The sequence below is a fragment of the Acyrthosiphon pisum genome, chromosome A2, assembly GCF_005508785.2.
Source record: "Acyrthosiphon pisum isolate AL4f chromosome A2, pea_aphid_22Mar2018_4r6ur, whole genome shotgun sequence".
In the NCBI taxonomy this organism is placed as follows: domain Eukaryota; kingdom Metazoa; phylum Arthropoda; class Insecta; order Hemiptera; family Aphididae; genus Acyrthosiphon; species Acyrthosiphon pisum.
The window spans coordinates 60,530,000-60,549,517 of NC_042495.1; the positions used below are offsets into that span (position 1 = coordinate 60,530,000).

Genomic DNA, 19,518 nt, shown 5'->3' on the forward strand with positions numbered 1-19,518 from the left:
GATATTTTGTTTTTCCCCTCTTGTCGTCAACGTGACTCGTGAACTGGTCCGAACACCTGACACTAGGTAGGTTACTGCTATATTAACCATAAAATAATAATAGTAAAAAAAAAATTGCCGAATTCAAAATGAAAATTAGACATATGCACACCATATAACGACGCGCACACTACCTACACTACGGCTTGTTTGCATTCACGCTGAACATGTTTTACATAAAGTTGTACAATTTTGTTTGTGTTTTATTGTTTACTGTAGTGCTACCGTTACCGTCTGCCAAGTAAGAATTTTGACGTATTTTTTCGTTATTTTTTTTTTAATTTGGCCACGTTACGTATTGCGTTAACAAATAATTATAATTATAATAATAATATAAGCAATACCTACGCTACGCATATTATACTAAATAACTAATCTCCAGAACCGTGCACTATTGCAAATGTCAGTATCCGACCTGCAGGACCTAATGAAATTTTTTAAATTTTTTTTGTTTTTGAAAAATTACGTAGAGTAGGTAGGTACTTTGTACTTATCCATTGATCGTCTGCAATTTATGCGTGAAAATCGCGCCATCGTCGTTAGTATATCTGGGTACTCATAATTATTACACGCATTATCGCGTATCCAGGTGTTCTATATTCAATATTGGATACTTGGATAGGTTAGGTATCTATACTACCGGGATCTGAACTATTACCTACCTATGATCTAATATTATATAGGTAGGTGAATCGATTTATTTGTACGTGCAAAGAATGCTTACTTATTTTCGTAGCGATCATCATTATTAATTTACATTGGCTATTGTGTACCTATATAAAATATAGATCAACAGCTATATAATATTATGCATGTTTGGTATAAGTGTTAAAATTTAAATATATAACTTGTATTTTTACGATTTTATTGAATTTAAACACATCAATAATTTAAAAACGAATGTCATATTTCATGATCTGCATCCCACATCCCTCAGCAAAATGAAAATGTCCACCCGAAATTGACTGCTTACATGTTTTTGCCCCTTTCTAGCTTTGACATTATATTTTTTAATATTTATTTATTTTACGAGCTGAAGTACCTATAGGTTTAATAGACACATTATAAGACATAGACATATATAATATTTTAGTCAATATCCAAATATCCTTATACCTATATATTATGTGTAGTAATATATAGGTCATAGCCCATAACTCATAAGACACGGGGACACAGACACACGGTGATGAATATAGTCGTTAGTTGTTATAGTATTATTGTATTAGTATGTTTAACGAATAACGACGTTTATTTTTTGGCCACCGTTTTCTTTTGTTTAATCAAACAGAAATGCAGCCGGACAGTGTTATCGTTAACGATGTGCCGTTTATGTATTGAAGCAAATGAAATGAATAGGTAGGTTCTCAGCAAATTTCGCTTTTCTATTATTACATTTTACATAATCTGTGCACGAAAAATACATATGTATTTTTATTATTTGTTCTCAATGTTTCAACGTATATATTATTAGTGTTAGGTATGCAGTTTGACAAATGACAGCAAACGTTATGACTTATGAATACCTCAATGTATAGTCTAAGGCTCCAACTGCACCTAGTGCGTGAACCTATAATATTTTTTGTCAAAACCAAATTTCTTGTTTCTTAATTATAAAAATTAAAAATAGGCGAAAGTTCTTTGGCACAATAAATTGATCTATTTTAGATTCTGAGCGTAGCGATGAATGTATTGATTTTAAAATGATGTGTGCTTTTTTTTTGTGTTTCAAAATTACCTATTAATTTTAAGTTTTTAGATCAGTAAAAACTAAAAATACTTCGATTTTCTACGGCAGCATCTTTTTTGCGGTAGCAAAGTGAATCTAGTTGGTTAGTTAATATACGTTGGGTTAGATAGGTACGACAAAAGTAAAAAATTCTTAGTAGGTAGTTATCAAAAGCATAAGGAAAAACAAAACAATAACAAAATTAGGAAATATCGTAAATTAATTTACGAAAACCAGTTTTCAACAAAATTTATTCTGGTTTTTTGGTGTAGGTAACTCAAAAGCAAATAACCTTAGATACTTAAAATTTTTACCAATGGTTGATATCACCATTTTCCAAATGTGACAAAATATTTTGACTGTCTTATAGCCATGAGAAATTTTTCATTTTTTTTTTGTTTCTTTTCCAGTTATTGTGGATAAATAATGTTTTGCTCTGTTAATAAATTTGAAAAATTAATAGGTACAAGGTTCCTCATACGTTACTATACCTACTGTAATTAAAAAAAAGTTGAGCTTACCTAAATCCTCAATATTTTTTTATGAATGTTTTGAAGTTCAAATATTTTCAACATTTGCGATTTTCATACTATAAACAAAATATCTAAAAATATATAAACAGTTTTTTAATAGAAAGTTAGAGTTCAAATTTGGACAAAATTAGGTATTTAATCCAAGAATAACAATTTTTAGTTATTTTCTCGTGATTTAAAAATATCATTCGTGGACACTTGAAACTTTTAACAATGACATTTTAAAATTTTTGTTAAAAATGAAATTAATCTACAGTATTACGAATGAATAATGGCAAAATAAATTAGGTACCAACTTTAATAGAAATAATTTAATAAAATTTAGTAATACAGACTAACCGACCGTCATCGCTCTGAATTGTTTTTCGTATAAAATTATTTTATATCATTGAATTCAAATTTAACACATCTATTTCAGTGAACTACTGACCCACATGGCCAACTAATGAGTGGTAGGTACCCACTTGTCCACCTTTTTTATTTTTATATTTATTAATATTGTGATTAGTTTTTGCCGTTTTTGGCCAAATTTAGTTTATCTTACATTTCCATATAACTAATAAAAAATCAATTTCAAATTGCAATATAAATTTATTATTAAATATATACCTATCCTTTGCTGGATTTCGTACTGTTAAATAATTATTATTATTAATATTTAATAATCCAAATGGAAATTTAAAGTAAATCAAAATAAATCAGTACACAGTACTTTTACACTAAGACAAGCACCTTGCCCAAGGGTACTACTTTATGGCATCCCTATTCCTTCATCAACTTCAGTAAAATACCTTGGTCTAACCCTCGATCAACGCTTGGGCTCAACACATACGTGAAAAAAGACTATCCCTAAACAATCGGCTACGTATGCTTAAGAATTTAATTGGTAACAAAGCCACCCCGATTAATATCAAACTTCTCTTGTATAAAACCTTATTAAAACCCATTTGGACATACGGATTGCAGCTATGGGGAAATGCTAAAAATTCAAACCTGAATAAGATTCAAGCTTTCCAAAATATGACCTTAAGAAAATTATTTAACGCACCTCCATACATATCAAACCATACCCTACATTTAGATTGTAACTTAAATACTATTAATGACGAAGCTAAACGTTTTTATAAAAATTTCATAACTGTCTATCCTCTCATTCAAATCCACTCATTAAAAACTTATCATCCCTCACAATCCCAGGTAGCCCTCCAAGGCGACTTAAACGTAAATGGTGCAGAGATTTATTATTTTAAATAATTACATATAACTATATAAGTTATAACTATATATTATATAATATAAATACTAACATATAACTAAACTCGCATTTAATTAAACCAAGACGAAAGTGTCATTAGTGGGTGGCTTCTTTCCTCAAATTTAAGTATCACCCTATTTGTTTCTCTCCCTATCGCACATATACTTATTATGTCTACGATATAGATTGTATATTTTCTTCTAAAAATAAAAAAAAAATATATTTAATAATAATAATATATTATTATTAAATAATTTAATAATCGGTACCTACTCGGTATTATTAATCAATATTTGATGCGCGCATGTCGAAAGTTTCTGAGTACACTTTACGTAGGTATAAACATAACAAATCCAGGACTCAAGTCACAAATAGTTGATTGCCCAAACAAATCCGGAACAGTGGGACACAATTAGCTATAAAAGTGTACCCAACTATGACGTATTGTATAGTATATGAGAATTGTATTTTGGGACCAAATTCGCGTCCCATACTTATGAACATATATATTAACGTATTATAAATACTAATTAATTACCTATATAGCAATATATATTGTAACTATAATATACCAATAAAAAGTTACAATTTTTATTTGATTACTTTCGTCTAATTAACCATGGTTATTTCTTCGCATGAAAAATGTGGATTTTTGGCAAAATATTCATTACATTTTTCGTAAAAATAGCCCAGGAATTAGGATAAATAGCTTTTTCTATTTTTAATTATTTTTAAAGTACCTACATAAATGCATAATGTAATTGTATCTTAGCAGCTGTTTAAATACAGCTGACAACAAATATCTGGTTAGATTAAAAACGAGTAGTTAGTAGGTACTAGGTAGGTAGGTAGGTGGTATCTCCACGAAAAGTTTTTAAAATAATTATCGTTACATTTTATAAAATAGTAAAATACCTATGTAAAAATAATTAAATTTGTTAGAAATTATTACTTATCTATGCACCTGCAATATGGAAATCGACTTTGTAAAATTGTTCTCACAATACTGAAAAACATTATCCATTAAATGAAAAGTTAACTATGTTTCATGAAGTAGATCGACGGTATCGTATGCCACTGCATAATATGGCATATATATAATATTATATGCAATGTATTATATTTACTATAGGTATTATATCGTCGTCGATACGAATAAAAACACCTATGTGGCATGTGCTAAACCCAGACTTTTCAGGACATAAAAATGTATAAAAAAATTGTCATTCATCTAAACAGGAATACATTTTAAAATTTATAAGCTATAAAAATATTATTTTAAAAAAAAATGGTGTCAAAATTCAATATATTATATAATAAATATTTAAACAAATTAAATTGAATTATTTAATACTGAATTTGTTTAATAATGAAAATGAACAATAATAATGGTAATCATGGAAATAATAATAATAATGTTCGTTGTATATAGGTATATTAGGTATACAATTTACACATACAATTTCGTTTTTTCCGATTTTAACTCCTTGAAATCAAAATGTTGCAAAATCCTTTCTTAGTGCACGGTGAAATTATAATATCAATCTACCCTCAAAATTTCAAATCGATAGCTGTAATAGGTTCGGCACTGCGTTGTTATGAATCAGTCACTCGTGCGCTAGTTTATATATAAGGTACTAGCTAAATAACCCAGCGGTGCCCGGGAAAATATTTTGATTAATTATCTCCTTTTGCATACAATTCGCTGTGAATATGGAAACAAAATCATATTATATTTTAATTTTTGGCCATCTCGCGTGGCGTTGCCCGTGAGACAAGCTTATGCAGTGGCGGAACTACGATCATTGAGGCCCGTGGATACAATATTTTTGGAGGCCCTATATCTGTAATTTAAATTTCTAAACATTTGGCTGTTTACTTGTATGCAATAAAAAAAAAATATATTTATAGTAAATTAATAATTTATTTAATTATAATTTCGGAAACAGTAATAATAATATTTTATTTACATTGAAAATGATTTTTTTCTGCTATACGGTCTTGAGCAAACGTCTTCCCCAATAACGATAAGTCCAATTTTTTAGCACACTCATTTTCTATTGAAATCATCGCAAGACCACTAAGCCGTGTTTGGGACATTGTGCTTCTTAAATAATTTTTAATTAGTTTAAGTTTTGAGAATGTCCTTTCTGCACTCGCCACAGTAACCGGTAATGTAAGGAACAAGTAAAATGCCGTTAATAAGTCAGGGAAGCTAGTAATCAAATTATTATTTTCAATTATTAGTAATTCAGTCATATCAAAAACGCTGTTACAAGACTTAAGTTCAGAAGCAAACAGACTCAATTTGTGTGGCAAGTTCTGCTGGCGGTAGACCGTAGTAATGTAGTATATTATAATAATCTATTTCTATAATTTAGTATACCAGCTATTATAGGCTCCACTCTGAGTTACCGCGTATCGCCGCCGCATGCCCGCATTTCGCGATAAGACATGACAATATTATTATACTCGTATAATATTATTATTTACATTAATTATTATTAGTACCTACCTACTAAATACTGAGTATGGTGTATGGTTATCCGCTATCAGTATACTTAGTATTATTTCAGTATTCAATGATTTTATTTACTTGAACCAAAATTTTTTTTAAAAAGTACATTTTGCTGCGAGGCGCCGAGGCCCCTTTCACGATGAGGCCCGCGGAAAATCCCGCCTTCAATCATATGTAGTTCCGCCACTGAGCTTATGGTTATGTGGACACTGGGCAGTATAATATTATCACGTTGGAAATCTACCTGCGGTATAGATTGCGGACACAGCGAAGTGGGTGATAAAACAAAACCTATATTACTATATCATGACAAATTATATAGGTATCATCATAGCATTTTGATACGCATCCTCCACTCTTTACTTTACCTACCTATATCGCGGTTGTTCACCACTTCTTATTGGCTGTCCAGGCGCGGATCCAGAGGGTGGGCCGGGTGGGCCCTGGCCCACCCAAAATTTTCAAGAACAATAATTTTAATTTTGAATATTGAATATTGGCATTCAAGTTGTTATTTTAGAATTTTGACTATAAGTTTTAAAATTGATTTTATCAAATATATTATATATGTACCTATTAATCGTGCATGGGGAGTATAACAAAACAACATTATATCTAGGTACCATTATTATAATAAGTTTTTATTAATAACATGTAATTGCCCGTGTGATTAACCTGATTTTATCTAAATATCGATCGTCGTCGTTCGAATGCCGATGGAACTCCGATAAGATATAATAAGTGCACGTAAAACTGGGCATCACCCGACCACCAATTGTTAATTGACACCACGATTTAAGATAGTATAGATAAGTATAGATAGTAAGATAGTACTATCTTAAATCGTGATTGACACACGTCACACGTGTACTCGTAATATTATTCTGTCTGCTGTGAACTTCCAATACGCGATACCTGAATCCACATTTTAATTAAATAATTTAAATATTAAAATTTGTTGGAAATCCATCTACGAATTGTTTATGTGCTGAGCATATACATCAAATAGGTAAGTTTTATTTTGTTTTTTTAGCTATTTATTAAGGCATAACCATTTATTTTATATTTAACAAATTGTTTGCGCAATTATTGAATACTTACATGAAAACAAATACATACCTAATATCTATATGTACAGTATATACACGTAGATTGTTATATTATTATAGTAAATAGTTATTCACACATAAAAACAAGTTGCCATTCTTTATATAATATGATATTCTAAAATCCTGTTTTATTTTATTTATAAATACTTTTTTTAGGCCATGAAACATGAACACGAAATAAAAATGAGAAGTCAATACTTTGAAATAATTGACAATATCGTCATGGAAATGAACCGAAGATTTAAGCAAACAGAACTAATTGAAGCAGTGGAAGCCTGTAATCCAAGCTCTAAAATGTTTTTAGACTTTGACACACTTATAAAATTGCCAGGAATTTCTACAGATTATCAATTTATTGAAAAGTTGAGAGCACAATGTGATTTAAGAAAAAAAATGTTTGCTGCAGATTCAAATTCTATAGAAGCCTATTTATCAATTAAAAGCATGGGAGCATCATTCTTACAGCTAGAAGAAGTGTACAGACGAATTTTAGTTATTCCAATTTCAAGTGCTACAGCTGAAAGGAGTTTTTCTACAATGAGAAGAATTAAAACATATAATAGATCGACCATGACCGGAAAACGTTTGCACAACTTGGCTCTGCTATCGATTGAACGAGAAAAAAGTGAAGAGTTAATACAAAATCCAGACGAAATTTCAAATGAATTTGCTAGTAATAAGTTAAATTTTTTAGGTCAAATTTTTCCATGTAACTGTATTTCAATATATTTTTTTTTTTAAACTATTATTATATTTATAACTAAATGAAAATTATTCTTTATTAAATCTTAATTTTACTGCATATCTTATGTGGTTAAATTTACGGGCCCGCCCAAAAATATATTCCTGGATCCGTGCCTGTGGCTGTCAATCATATACATACATATATAACATAGAACAAAATCATTAATCAACCAATGAGAAGTGGAGAACTACAATATAGGCCGGAGTTGAAGAAGATGCGTATCTACTGCGCAAAACTAGTACAACTGTGATGATACCTATATAATTTGTCATGATTAGTATATCTTTGTAGTTCAAAAAAAATGTTTGTACAGTGTACCTCCTAAAGACTAAAATAGTATTGAAGACTAGTAAGAATAGTTGATCATCCCGAATTTTTAGGAGTACCTATTTAATATTTATATATTAACATATTTTGGGGGTTATTTAATTTTAATTTATTAAATTTTATTTTTACGGACAAATTGGCGTAATTGTATCTAGCTTTGTGAAATAATTCGTATATATTATATAACCTGAAACCAAAAGCAATCTAGCAATCTTGCGCATCTAGATCATTAAATGAACCACTATTTCAAATATCAAGTACGTACGTTTTGGTTTTTTATAACCAATATTGTATATTTAAATTAAATATTGCTTGATAGATGGCGCCACTATTGTATTCTTACAACCCCCTTTTTCCCCTTCAGGGGTGGAATTTCCAAAAATCCTTTCTTAGCGGACGCCTACATCATAATAGTTATCTGTATGCCAAATTTCAGCCCAATCCATCCAATGGTTTGAGTTGTGCGTTGATAGATTAGTCAGTCAGCTTACTATTTTAGTGTTTTCTATATTATACAGATATACTATATACATTACTATGTAATTCGGATTATTTATATTTGTATATGCCTTTAAGCCAAGAACGGCAGAAATTATTTTTTTCGACGGATGTCTAGGAATAGGTGTACTAAGATTTAAGGGTATTATAGTATTATACTATTATTCTCATCACTACAGCATGCAGTTCTATAGTCGCAGTCTTGTAGAGCTCAGCTATTTTATTCAAACCGAACGCAGTTTATACATTATATAGGTATGTTTACTGTCTAGGCCAAACAAAACTTGCGGATCGGAGTACAACGATGAAGTATCGTCGTCGGAGAAAATACTTCGGTGGTTGACCGATCCATGTCGGTACGACAAAACAGTGGCTCCCGGAAAACTCGTCGCACACAATCCAATCGTCGTGTTCACTAGGATTCATGTCTACCATTTGACTTCTGTGTACCCGCGAAACCTGGTGCGTTTAACGTTTTATTATATTTTGACGATTGAAACTTTTGGTAATATTATATTGATTTGATAAATCAAATAATCGACACATAATATTCGTAAGTATGGCTGAGTGAACCCATATGGCCATATGCCATAGTCTATATTATAATTGAACGCATTTGATTTGGAATTTGAATTCAAAAGCTGCAGCGCATTACGGTAGATTGAATTATTTAAGACTGAAGTATACCTACCCTGCATATTATCCACGTCAAAAGCTTAAACTGTTCTAGTTTTTTTAAGGTAATTAACTGCAATTCTAAATATTGATCTAGTGTTCTCAGTGGTGCCGAAGTTCATGTTTATGTATGGCAGCTGCCATACATATAAACATTTGGCTGGAGTGTTCTATAGATATTAAATAAATATATAAGAAATACAGCAGCCCATTTGTGATGATTGATGATTATGGTATTATGGTGACTATAAAAAGGTTATAATATATATATTATTTATTAATAAATAATAATATAAGTACACGTATACGGTATACTAATATCCTATAGACTAAAGTCCTATTATGTAATATTTAAGTTTTATTTTATTATTTATTATATAATATTATAATATAGGTTCTTATTCGTTTCAAAACAAGTATGTGGCGACTAGTTTTATTTGGTTTTTTTTATTTTTGTCACATAGCATAATAGAATGATGGTTACTTACAACATTTGAGATACGAATATAATAATAATAGATCAAATTAGTTATATAATATGCTTTGAATTGGATTAATAGGACTTTAAAGTACGGATACTGTTACAATTCCGGTGGAAAGACGTCCGACTAGCATTTGACAATTTAGCACCGATGGACTCTTCCGAAGTGGTATGCCAAAAGGGTATATTGGAGCGAATATGGTTACCGAACGTGTACATTGCCAACGAGAAACACTCACTGACGGTGGCCGACATGACCGAAGACCTGATGGTCACTGTGTTACCGGACGGGACCGTGATGTTATCGGTCAGGTGCGACAGCTATAGCTTGGTTCTTGACAATTTATTATTACTAATAAATTATGTTATTATACGGATTGACGTTTATAATTGTTAACCACGTGGTACCCGTGGTTTACCTGTGCCATATTATAGGTTGAAGACATCCGTGTTTTGTTGGGTGAAGCTAGGCAGATTCCCGTTCGACCGCCAACAGTGTCATTTGATCATGGAAACCTGTAAGGGCATAACGCCACGTGTAGCCTGTTATATTATAATACGCGTATGTCGAACATACAAATATTATTATTAAATTCAAAGGTGCTAACCCCTCCCCCATTATTCACGACTTAGGTACAATAGATATAATTCAAAGTGATTCGCTCGTGTAGAACGGCCATTGTGTACCGGTATATCAAATGCCATTTTTTATTTTATTTTTTTATTTATTTTTCTGCATTTGGCAACTATTCAAATATTATAACGAAATTTAGTTTTGCATAACTGAGCCATAAATGTGAGGTGACAAGTAACTTTTAGGGACGTTAAAAAAACTAATTGTTCATAATACCTATATTTTATAGGCTACCTGCCTGGTGGCTAGTATATTTAATATTAGGAAAAAGGATTTGTCAGAAGTGACTATATAATATATAATATGAAAATATGAAGTATGAACCCCGACTGTGGTCTGTGACGAACTTGGTTGCAGGGAGGTACGACACCACACAGTTGGTGCTTGAATGGGAAGTAGAATCACCGGTCACCGCAGCCCTGAATGATAACTCGTGGGTGCCTTATCTGACGGAATACAAATTGCTGAAAATTATACCGCACAGCTCCGAACACTACGTTGAACCAATTTCTCTGGACCCGACTTCTAGTAAGTACCTCTGTGGTTATATACATAGATACTTATATGCATTTAATACATCTGTATTAAGTAGGCATGCATAATGTCCAGAAATGTTTGTGGGGACAAAAGTATCATTTTGCTCCACATAATCCACATTTAAAAAGTATTTTTAACAAGAATGTTAACATAATATTATAATATTAAAATATTTTTTTCCTCAAATTACTTAATAAAAGTTTATATTTATTTTAGGTTTATTTTGTTGAATAATTTTATGTTGACGTATTGTCAGTGTTACTGTTATCGCAATAATCACATTATTCGTGACTATTATTATCCGTGATTCGTGAACACGTTATTATCTTGAAATCGCGATTATGACTACTGCAGGAACGGCCGAACGGGAGGTTAATTCCCCCCCCCCCTATATTTTTATCCAGTTACGCCACTGAGTTAACAACTTAACCCTAGATCGCTAACCATATACGTCGATGTTACGAACACTGATCATTTTATTGTTGCTATTTTTACGCATTTTATCTAATATTATTAAACACCCCCTTGTATCTCTCATATAATATTATGTTCTGTATCTATCCCGATAACCGAAAAGTAAAAATAAAATAAAGCAAAAGTTTTTTTTTTATAATATTATTTATAATAAAGTTATCCAAGAGCTTAATTTATTATTGTGTTTTTTATTTATATTTTTTATTTATTGAATTGAACCAATATTAAAAATGGTTAATTGTTCATAATATTTGTAGTATTCGTCATATTGACGAATGGTTAGAAATAAAGGCGGATAAATAAGGTTAGTAATCTAGGTTAACCAAGCTGATTTGTCTCGTATTACAGCTTACCGTTACACATCGTTGACGTTAACGTTCCTATTGGCCAGAGAGTACGGGTTCTATATCATGGACTATTACGTGCCTGGCATATTGTTGGTGACAATTTCGTGGGTGTCGTTTTGGATGGCACCCGACGCGACACCCGCGCGTGTCGCAATCGGTACGTATTTACAAAAGAAAAAGAAATTCCACAAATTTAATTTGAGCGGTGACCGTGGTAATGAACAAACACACAAAAGCTGAAGGGTATGTTTTCAGTGGCGTATACGGGGAAGGGTTGTCCCCCCCTCATCACCACAATATGTTTATTTCAATAAAATCAAAATTATCAATGCTTAAATAATTATTTTATTTTAGATAAAAATTTAATTTTTATTCAGCGATAGTATTTGTGTTGTGATAATGGGATCAAAGACAAAAACAATCTTCTACTTCTTCACATACACTGCTGTCTTACAACAACTACAGCTGTCAGTAAAAAGTACCTAACATAACCTAACCTAGTTTGATGTACTAATACCGTCACCATGGTAGTTATTTGCTTGGTTATCATGGACGTTAATAGGGTCCTCAAATTCATAGGGCTTGAGCCCAAAAGGTTTCAAAAACAAAAAGAGTGAGAGACTTATCTTCCACCCACTACTTACACACAATTGTATTTGATCTATATAATACAATTCAAAACTATCACAAATTAAATGTAAATTAATGTATATAAGTATATTTAAAGTAATTAATTAATGTCTAGTCCAAAGATATGTATTTATAATAAATATTTTGTACAAAATGTATATGTCACATTTTTTCTAATTATATAATACAAATATGTAACCAATTGTAACCATTTAGATACACAAAAAAAAATTTTTTTTTCGTATGCTGAAAAAAATTACGTGTGAACTATTCTTTAGCTATCCATAGGCTATGGCCTATAGGAGTTTAAAAATTAACCAATTTAATAATTTTTACATAACAATTGATATAATGTTTATTTAAAACGGTCCAGTCGTTTTTTGAGGCTATATAACTTTAGTGTTATAACCCAATTTTTCCCGTGACAAAATTAAAAAATACAAAATTTAGATTGTATAAGTGAAGGTACCTATATTGGTTTTGGTGTATCTACTTACCTCAGTTAACAGGCAAATTTGCGTCACTTTGTGAACTAACTCGACTAATATGGACAATTAATTTGTGGTGGATTGTATAATGAACTTTCCTAATATCTCCAAGAACAATTTGAAATTTTCGCAAAATCGGTTAAGTATTTTTTGAGTAGACATAGGTCTACTATATATAATAGCTACAAATATACATTCAACTCTCATATTTGTTTTAAGATATAATTTTTTTTATTGGAAACCGCCATAACGTGACGATCTGATGGATGCTTTTACATAATCTAGTAATCTACCATAATAATGATTACCTATATATTAAAATATCTTAAGGAGGGCTTCAGATGGCTTAGGGAGGGCTAAGCCCTCCTAAGCCCCCCCCTATTTACGTCTATGTTGGTTATATGCCGCATAGGTTTATATTATACAATTATTGAATAATTATAATATCTTTTATTATATTCTGTTGACGAAAAAAATATCACATTTAAACATTTTACTGTAGATATTGCCATAGGTAGTGGCATAGTGGGTATTAATTATAATAATAATGACCGTGAACAGCTTGAACTGCGTATGACCCTCTGCCCCCTCCATAATTAAAAATGTCCGTGTACGCCGCTAACTGTCTTACCGGTTTACTTTTGGGTATACCCAATCATAAAATCATAATGTATAATATGTAAATATACATAATATAATATAACTATATAACCATGACACCACGGTTAATATTGCAGGTACAAGCACAATGCTCACATACTTCCAGCTGGGTGTCGATACGGGTTCCAAGCTACCTAATGTGTCCTATATTAGATCCAACGACTTGTGGTTTATCGTGTGTACCGCGTTCATATTTCTCTCGTTGGCTGAATTCGCGTTTGTCAACACGATATGGCGATACGGGTGAGTGTACCTATAAAATAATATGATATTATATGTGTGCCGAGCACAGACTTTTGCACAGAACAGGAGCAGGAGACGCAAATATGTTTAAGAGAGTTCAAGATGTTACTCATGTGAGTCATGTACCTATGTTTAAATGAGAAAATCAATGTAAGCAGTGGTGTAATTTGGGCTAGATCGTGGAAAGGGACGCAGGGGTTTAAGATAGTATTATATGTACTTTACCATGCATATATTTAATATAACCTTATATTTTTTTGAAAATGGACATTTTAATATACCGGTTTGGTGTATTCGCTTTGCTCGACTAATCAAAAATATCCTCTGACTTCTTCTGAATAGCCACAGAGTTTAAGTCATATTGATTACAAGCAAAATATCTGGGTGGAAAATGGTTTTGAAAATGCAAAGTATGAAAATCATTATATTAGTAACCAGCCACCAGGTAGTAATGTCTTTGAAGGTGGACTGCGATTTGTATATTCATCGCAGCCTCGCGCCACTGCTCCATTCAGTCACAGATATAATATAATATAATAGAAACAATATTTATCAATTAGCTATGAAAATCCACTCCGGGTGTGGGTAAAATTTAGAAATGTCTGTGTCTATAATTATAATGATAAGGGATACTAAATCGTGGAGGGGTGATTTTAAACTTCGCCAGAATACCGGTTAGATAAAAAGACGTAAACCATTCGACTACCGTTTTTCCTATAAATGGCTCTAGTATCATAAAAAGTTCGATTCCCAAACAGCTCCCTTTTTACAAAAAGATGAATTCCCAAACGGCTTAGGTTTTTTACAACACAAATTCCCGAAGCATCCAAATTGTATGCCAAGAAAATAAATATAAATTTGAATGTCCAAATTGCATGCTGTCTCTTGGATGGGTCTGTCCGAACTGCATACCATCTCTTAGAGGGGTGTGACCGAATAAAATGACTGAATAACTTACTTTTCCACTGGAGGAATAGGATATTGTTACATTATACTTACATTTTACGTTACAATAAAATATATAAATATTGTAGAATGTTTAACGGAAACGGGCAACAGAAAAGTTAAGATAAGTTTTGAATATTAAATAACGGATTGAACTAAGTAAAAAGTATGAGTGATATAGAATTTGGTAAATTTAACGGGCAACGAAGTGTATGGGATCAGCTAGTATACCTATAATTATTATATTGATAAGTTACCGTTACATGATTTTCATCACTGGCGGAGTTTACATCAACTCAATTTTACCTAATTTTTTTCACTGGTGGAGCTTATATGAACCCAATTTACCTATTTTTTTTCTTGGCGGAGTTTACACTAAAAAAATTTACTCGTGGCGGAGTTAACATCTGCCCTCATGAAGTCCGTGGCGCTACCAACAATCAGCGTTTACTTCGAAACACGAAAACTGCGTCCTTTACTCCTATCCTGAAAAAATCAATAGCTGATATTCTATAATTGTACACGTGTACTGCAGTGTAGGTACATAATATTACATATCATGAAATACGAATCAAATAAATATCAACATACTTTATACACTGTTACAAATAAAAAAGTTAAGTTCGTAGACCTATCAATATTAATGGTAAAGTTGTGAATTTATGATTGAATTTCTTCTTTTACGAATGACCTATTACCTAATTAGTATTTATACAAGGTGTTTTTGTACTATAATATACGTCGTTCAATCTTATACCTGGTGTTTCATTGAACATAAAACTCTCACTATAATTATTGTTTTTGAAAATATTTTTTATATACTTTTAAGTCTTTATAGCGTTTCTGGAAAAATTTTTATTTACTATCTAGATTATAATTTTATAAGTTACAATAATCAAATTTAGTACGAGTAGTTGATAATAATAAGTAGGTAGGTATTTAGATTATATAAAAAGAAAAAACGGTTTCGCGTGGGACAAACTTAATTTATTAGTATACATTATTTACAGTAGATTTACCGAATTTCCACACTTCATAGATGGTAACTTTATCTGTATCGTATCATTTAAATTTTTTTTAAATCAAGACTTAATAGTTTTTAATAAATAAATAAATATATTTAAATAAAAAAACATATACCTACATTTTATATGTATTGCAAAAATTTGGTACGACTACTGTAAAATGTGCCTCTGTAAGTTTTTTCCCCGAAAAACGATTTTTATGGATTCATTACGGGTGGTGTGGTGTATTGCGTGGAGTTTACCCTGCAAGAGAATATAATATAGATTCCATTATGCCAAGTCCATGTCTAGTTAATAGGTACCTATTGGCTATTAACTACTCAAAATTCTCCGTTCGTAAATCCATATACGAATCTACGTACCAGGTATCAGGTACGTCGTACCTATATCGAATCTTTAGATAAGTTAGTTGTATTATAATTTATAGATGTAGGATGTATACATGGCAGATACGCAACTAACCGAGATACGTAGTTATTTGTGCAAAATGCAATGTATTATTAACTACGAGAAGAGGAGCAAATGTGCAACCATTATTTTTTCAGTTGTCATCCCGTCAAGTTAAAAAGCAAATCCAACAAACAAATGTTTAAGTCATCGATCAAAGCGAGCAAAATGTCCAAGGGGATAGTCAATAACGACCGACCGCGACAAACCATCGCAGCCGGCAGTTTATTTCTCGACGGAATAAGGCTACAGAACAATGTAAAGTATAAATACCTATAGTATAAATACATAATACACCTATAATAGCACAAAGACATTTTCTTCCTTGTATATAATGCATATTCCCTTTCCCTATATAATATATAAATTATAAATGTATACGGTATAGAAATATAGGATATAGGCGTATCGGTATAATAGGTAGGTCGGGTCGAGTTGTTCTTTATTGTTGTCGTCACCATGTGGCTACGTTTGTGTATACCTATAGGCTATAATATTATTATAATATGCGAAATCGCGAATATGTTATGCCGAAAAGATATCCAGGTGGGTTGTGGCACAAGTTTTTTTTATAAAATGTGCACGCGTGGAGCCTTTGTCATTCAGCGAGATTGCAGCTGTATCGTATAAAATAAATGACGTATAAGTTACGTATTTTACCTTTAGGTAAAGCATTAGAGCTATATAAATACGCATAGCTGCATAGTATGCACAGTATGAATGTATGATATATTGCGATATGTACAAGGTAATTCACCAAGCATGCTTCATAGCTCTCTCTTTTTTTTCATTAATTCGGTTATTTAATATTGAATTTTCGGAATTTTTAAATATACCTACTTAGTACTTAAAGACGATATTCTCGAATTCTCAAACATTTTTTGTTGCCTAAGGCGTGTCTTGTGTAGATACATAGGTACTTCTGTTTTTTAAACAATGCCACCCCCTTTCTACTATATGAATTATTTCATTGATAATTTTTTAATTTTTCTGAAAATTAAGGAAAAACGGGATTTTTTACGCAAAATCTGTTTTCGAGAAAATTAATTTTGGTTTTCGGTGTAACTTTAAAACAAATGACCGTAGATACATGAAATTTTCACTGGTTGTTTATATTTCCATTTTCTATACATGATACATTTTTCAAAATATTTTGATTTGTTTTAAATTGTTTAGGGACATTTTCAGATTCCAATTTTATTAGTTCTTTCAATTTTTTCTATGAATGTCAATAAAACTTTATTTGTTGAGTAAAAATACTTAAAAATTTAATACAAGTCTCCTACTATATTATTACAATGACATTTGAAAAATATTAAAAATCCTTAGTCACAGTTTTTTTTTATTAGCATTTAAAATTCAAAAATTGACAAAATATGTAAAAATCACGAAAATTAGCAAATTATTTTGAGTTAAAAATTCGTAAAAAATTTTTTTTTAATATATTTTTCATAATATTGTTTACCTTTATCAAAAAAAAAAATATCTACAAGAAAGTCAAATTGAATTTTTATGAGCGTTTGAAATTCATATTTTTACAACATTTGATATTTGCTCGATTTCTCATGTGACGATTTTTTTATTTTATTGTAATTAAAAAACTGTAGATATTTGAAAATTTCACTGAATGTTAATATTTTCATTTTCTATACACCATAACATTTTAAAAATATTTTGACTCTTTTTGAGCTGTTTACGGACATTCTCAGTTTTCAGTTTTTTTTAGTTTTTTTTCTATAACTATCAATAAAATTTTGTTTGTTGCCTGTTGGGTAAAAAAGCGTGACAATTTAATGCAAGACTCCTGATATACTGTTTCAACAGCAGTTGAAATATATTACATATTCATAGGCACAATTTTTTTTATAAGCATTAAAGTTTGTTTTTTTACAACATTTACATATCATGTTGAAAATTGAATAATAATTTTGTAGTTAAAAAATTATAAAATGTTTAACTTATATATCTAAGGATTGAAAATTTAAAACAAGATTCCACGCAAGTAGTTAATTCTGTTACCAAAAAATCTAAAAAATAGATAGGCACTGTTTATTTTTATAGTCATTTTAAGTGGAAATTTGGACGAAATTACATATTAAAAAACCTAGAATAAATATTTTAGTTATTTTGTTGTGATTGTATAATATTATTCGTGGGTACCTATACTCAGTGGCGCCGAACTATATTTTCAAAGGGGGGGCAAGTAAAAAGTTATACGGACCACCACCTCCGTTTACGCTCGCTTCAGTGCTGCATATGTATACATTAATAGCTTATTAGGAACATAATTCATAAGTAGTTTGCTGGAGTACCCACGGACCCCCACGACCCCACCCACCGAAAAAAAAAGGGGGCGGTCGCCCCTCTTGGGTTATAGGTTTGGCGCCACTGCCTATACTTTATACTTGAAACTTCTAAAGTATACTATTATATATCTATGATAGTACCACGGTTTGTTGTTGATGTATAACGCGTTATAAGTACCTAATAGATATTGTGATATGATTAATTTGGAATTTATTATAGGTACCTATAATTATAAGTCAATTTTTTAGACAATTAAGACAATACCATAGACTATATTATGTCTTATTCCTAGACTGACATACCGTCTCCGCTCAGAATCGTTTTTCTTATACAATGATATTATATCATTGAATTCAAATGTAATACCATCCATTATACAGTGACCCACTACTGTACAACAGAGTGACATTCACTTACCCACCTTTTTTTAAATTACACTTCTTATGTTTGTATTACATTTTAAAATTGTTTGACTGAGCGAATAATTTTTCATCTACAATGATATAAAAAAAACTAATAAAAATCGAAAAATTTTATGCTCATAAATAGCTTTAAAAAGAATCAAAATATTTGGAAAATGTTCTTTTAAACCTTGGTGAAAAACCATGTTTCTATGGTAGTTTGATTTTGAGTTAGGTACACCAAAAAAACAAAATTGATTTTGTCAAAAACTAATTTTGAGTAAAAATACACGTTTTTCCTGCATTTTTTTTTTGGTTTTTCCTGACGTGTTTGAATACTTCTTAGTAAACGTTCGCAATCGTTCGTATTTCGGCTAAAAAAACATATTCTCTGATAAGCGTCATTCATTCGCAATCGTGTTGTACCCATCTAGTTGCTACATATTTTTGAGAGTCAAAACTAAAGAATAC

At 30.9% G+C, this 19,518-nt stretch overlaps 1 protein-coding gene across 4 annotated transcripts in view; it reads left to right on the forward strand.

Annotated features, from left to right (window-relative positions):
- Positions 1 to 102: 102 nt before the first annotated feature.
- LOC100166467 (glycine receptor subunit alpha-4-like) overlaps positions 103 to 19,518 on the forward strand; it is a 27,165-nt gene continuing 7,749 nt past the window's right edge. The window contains exons 1-8 of one of the 4 annotated variants that reach the window (XM_016804666.2): positions 103 to 280; positions 9,026 to 9,215; positions 9,989 to 10,221; positions 10,345 to 10,427; positions 10,901 to 11,071; positions 11,903 to 12,058; positions 13,757 to 13,922; positions 16,438 to 16,597. In XM_016804666.2, coding sequence (XP_016660155.1) covers positions 207 to 280; positions 9,026 to 9,215; positions 9,989 to 10,221; positions 10,345 to 10,427; positions 10,901 to 11,071; positions 11,903 to 12,058; positions 13,757 to 13,922; positions 16,438 to 16,597 — 1,233 coding nt within the window. In that variant the 5' untranslated portion in view covers positions 103 to 206. The remainder of the gene's footprint in view (positions 281 to 9,025; positions 9,216 to 9,988; positions 10,222 to 10,344; positions 10,428 to 10,900; positions 11,072 to 11,902; positions 12,059 to 13,756; positions 13,923 to 16,437; positions 16,598 to 19,518) is intronic. The other 3 variants (XM_016804668.2, XM_001942964.5, XM_016804667.2) reach the window with 3 other exon arrangements.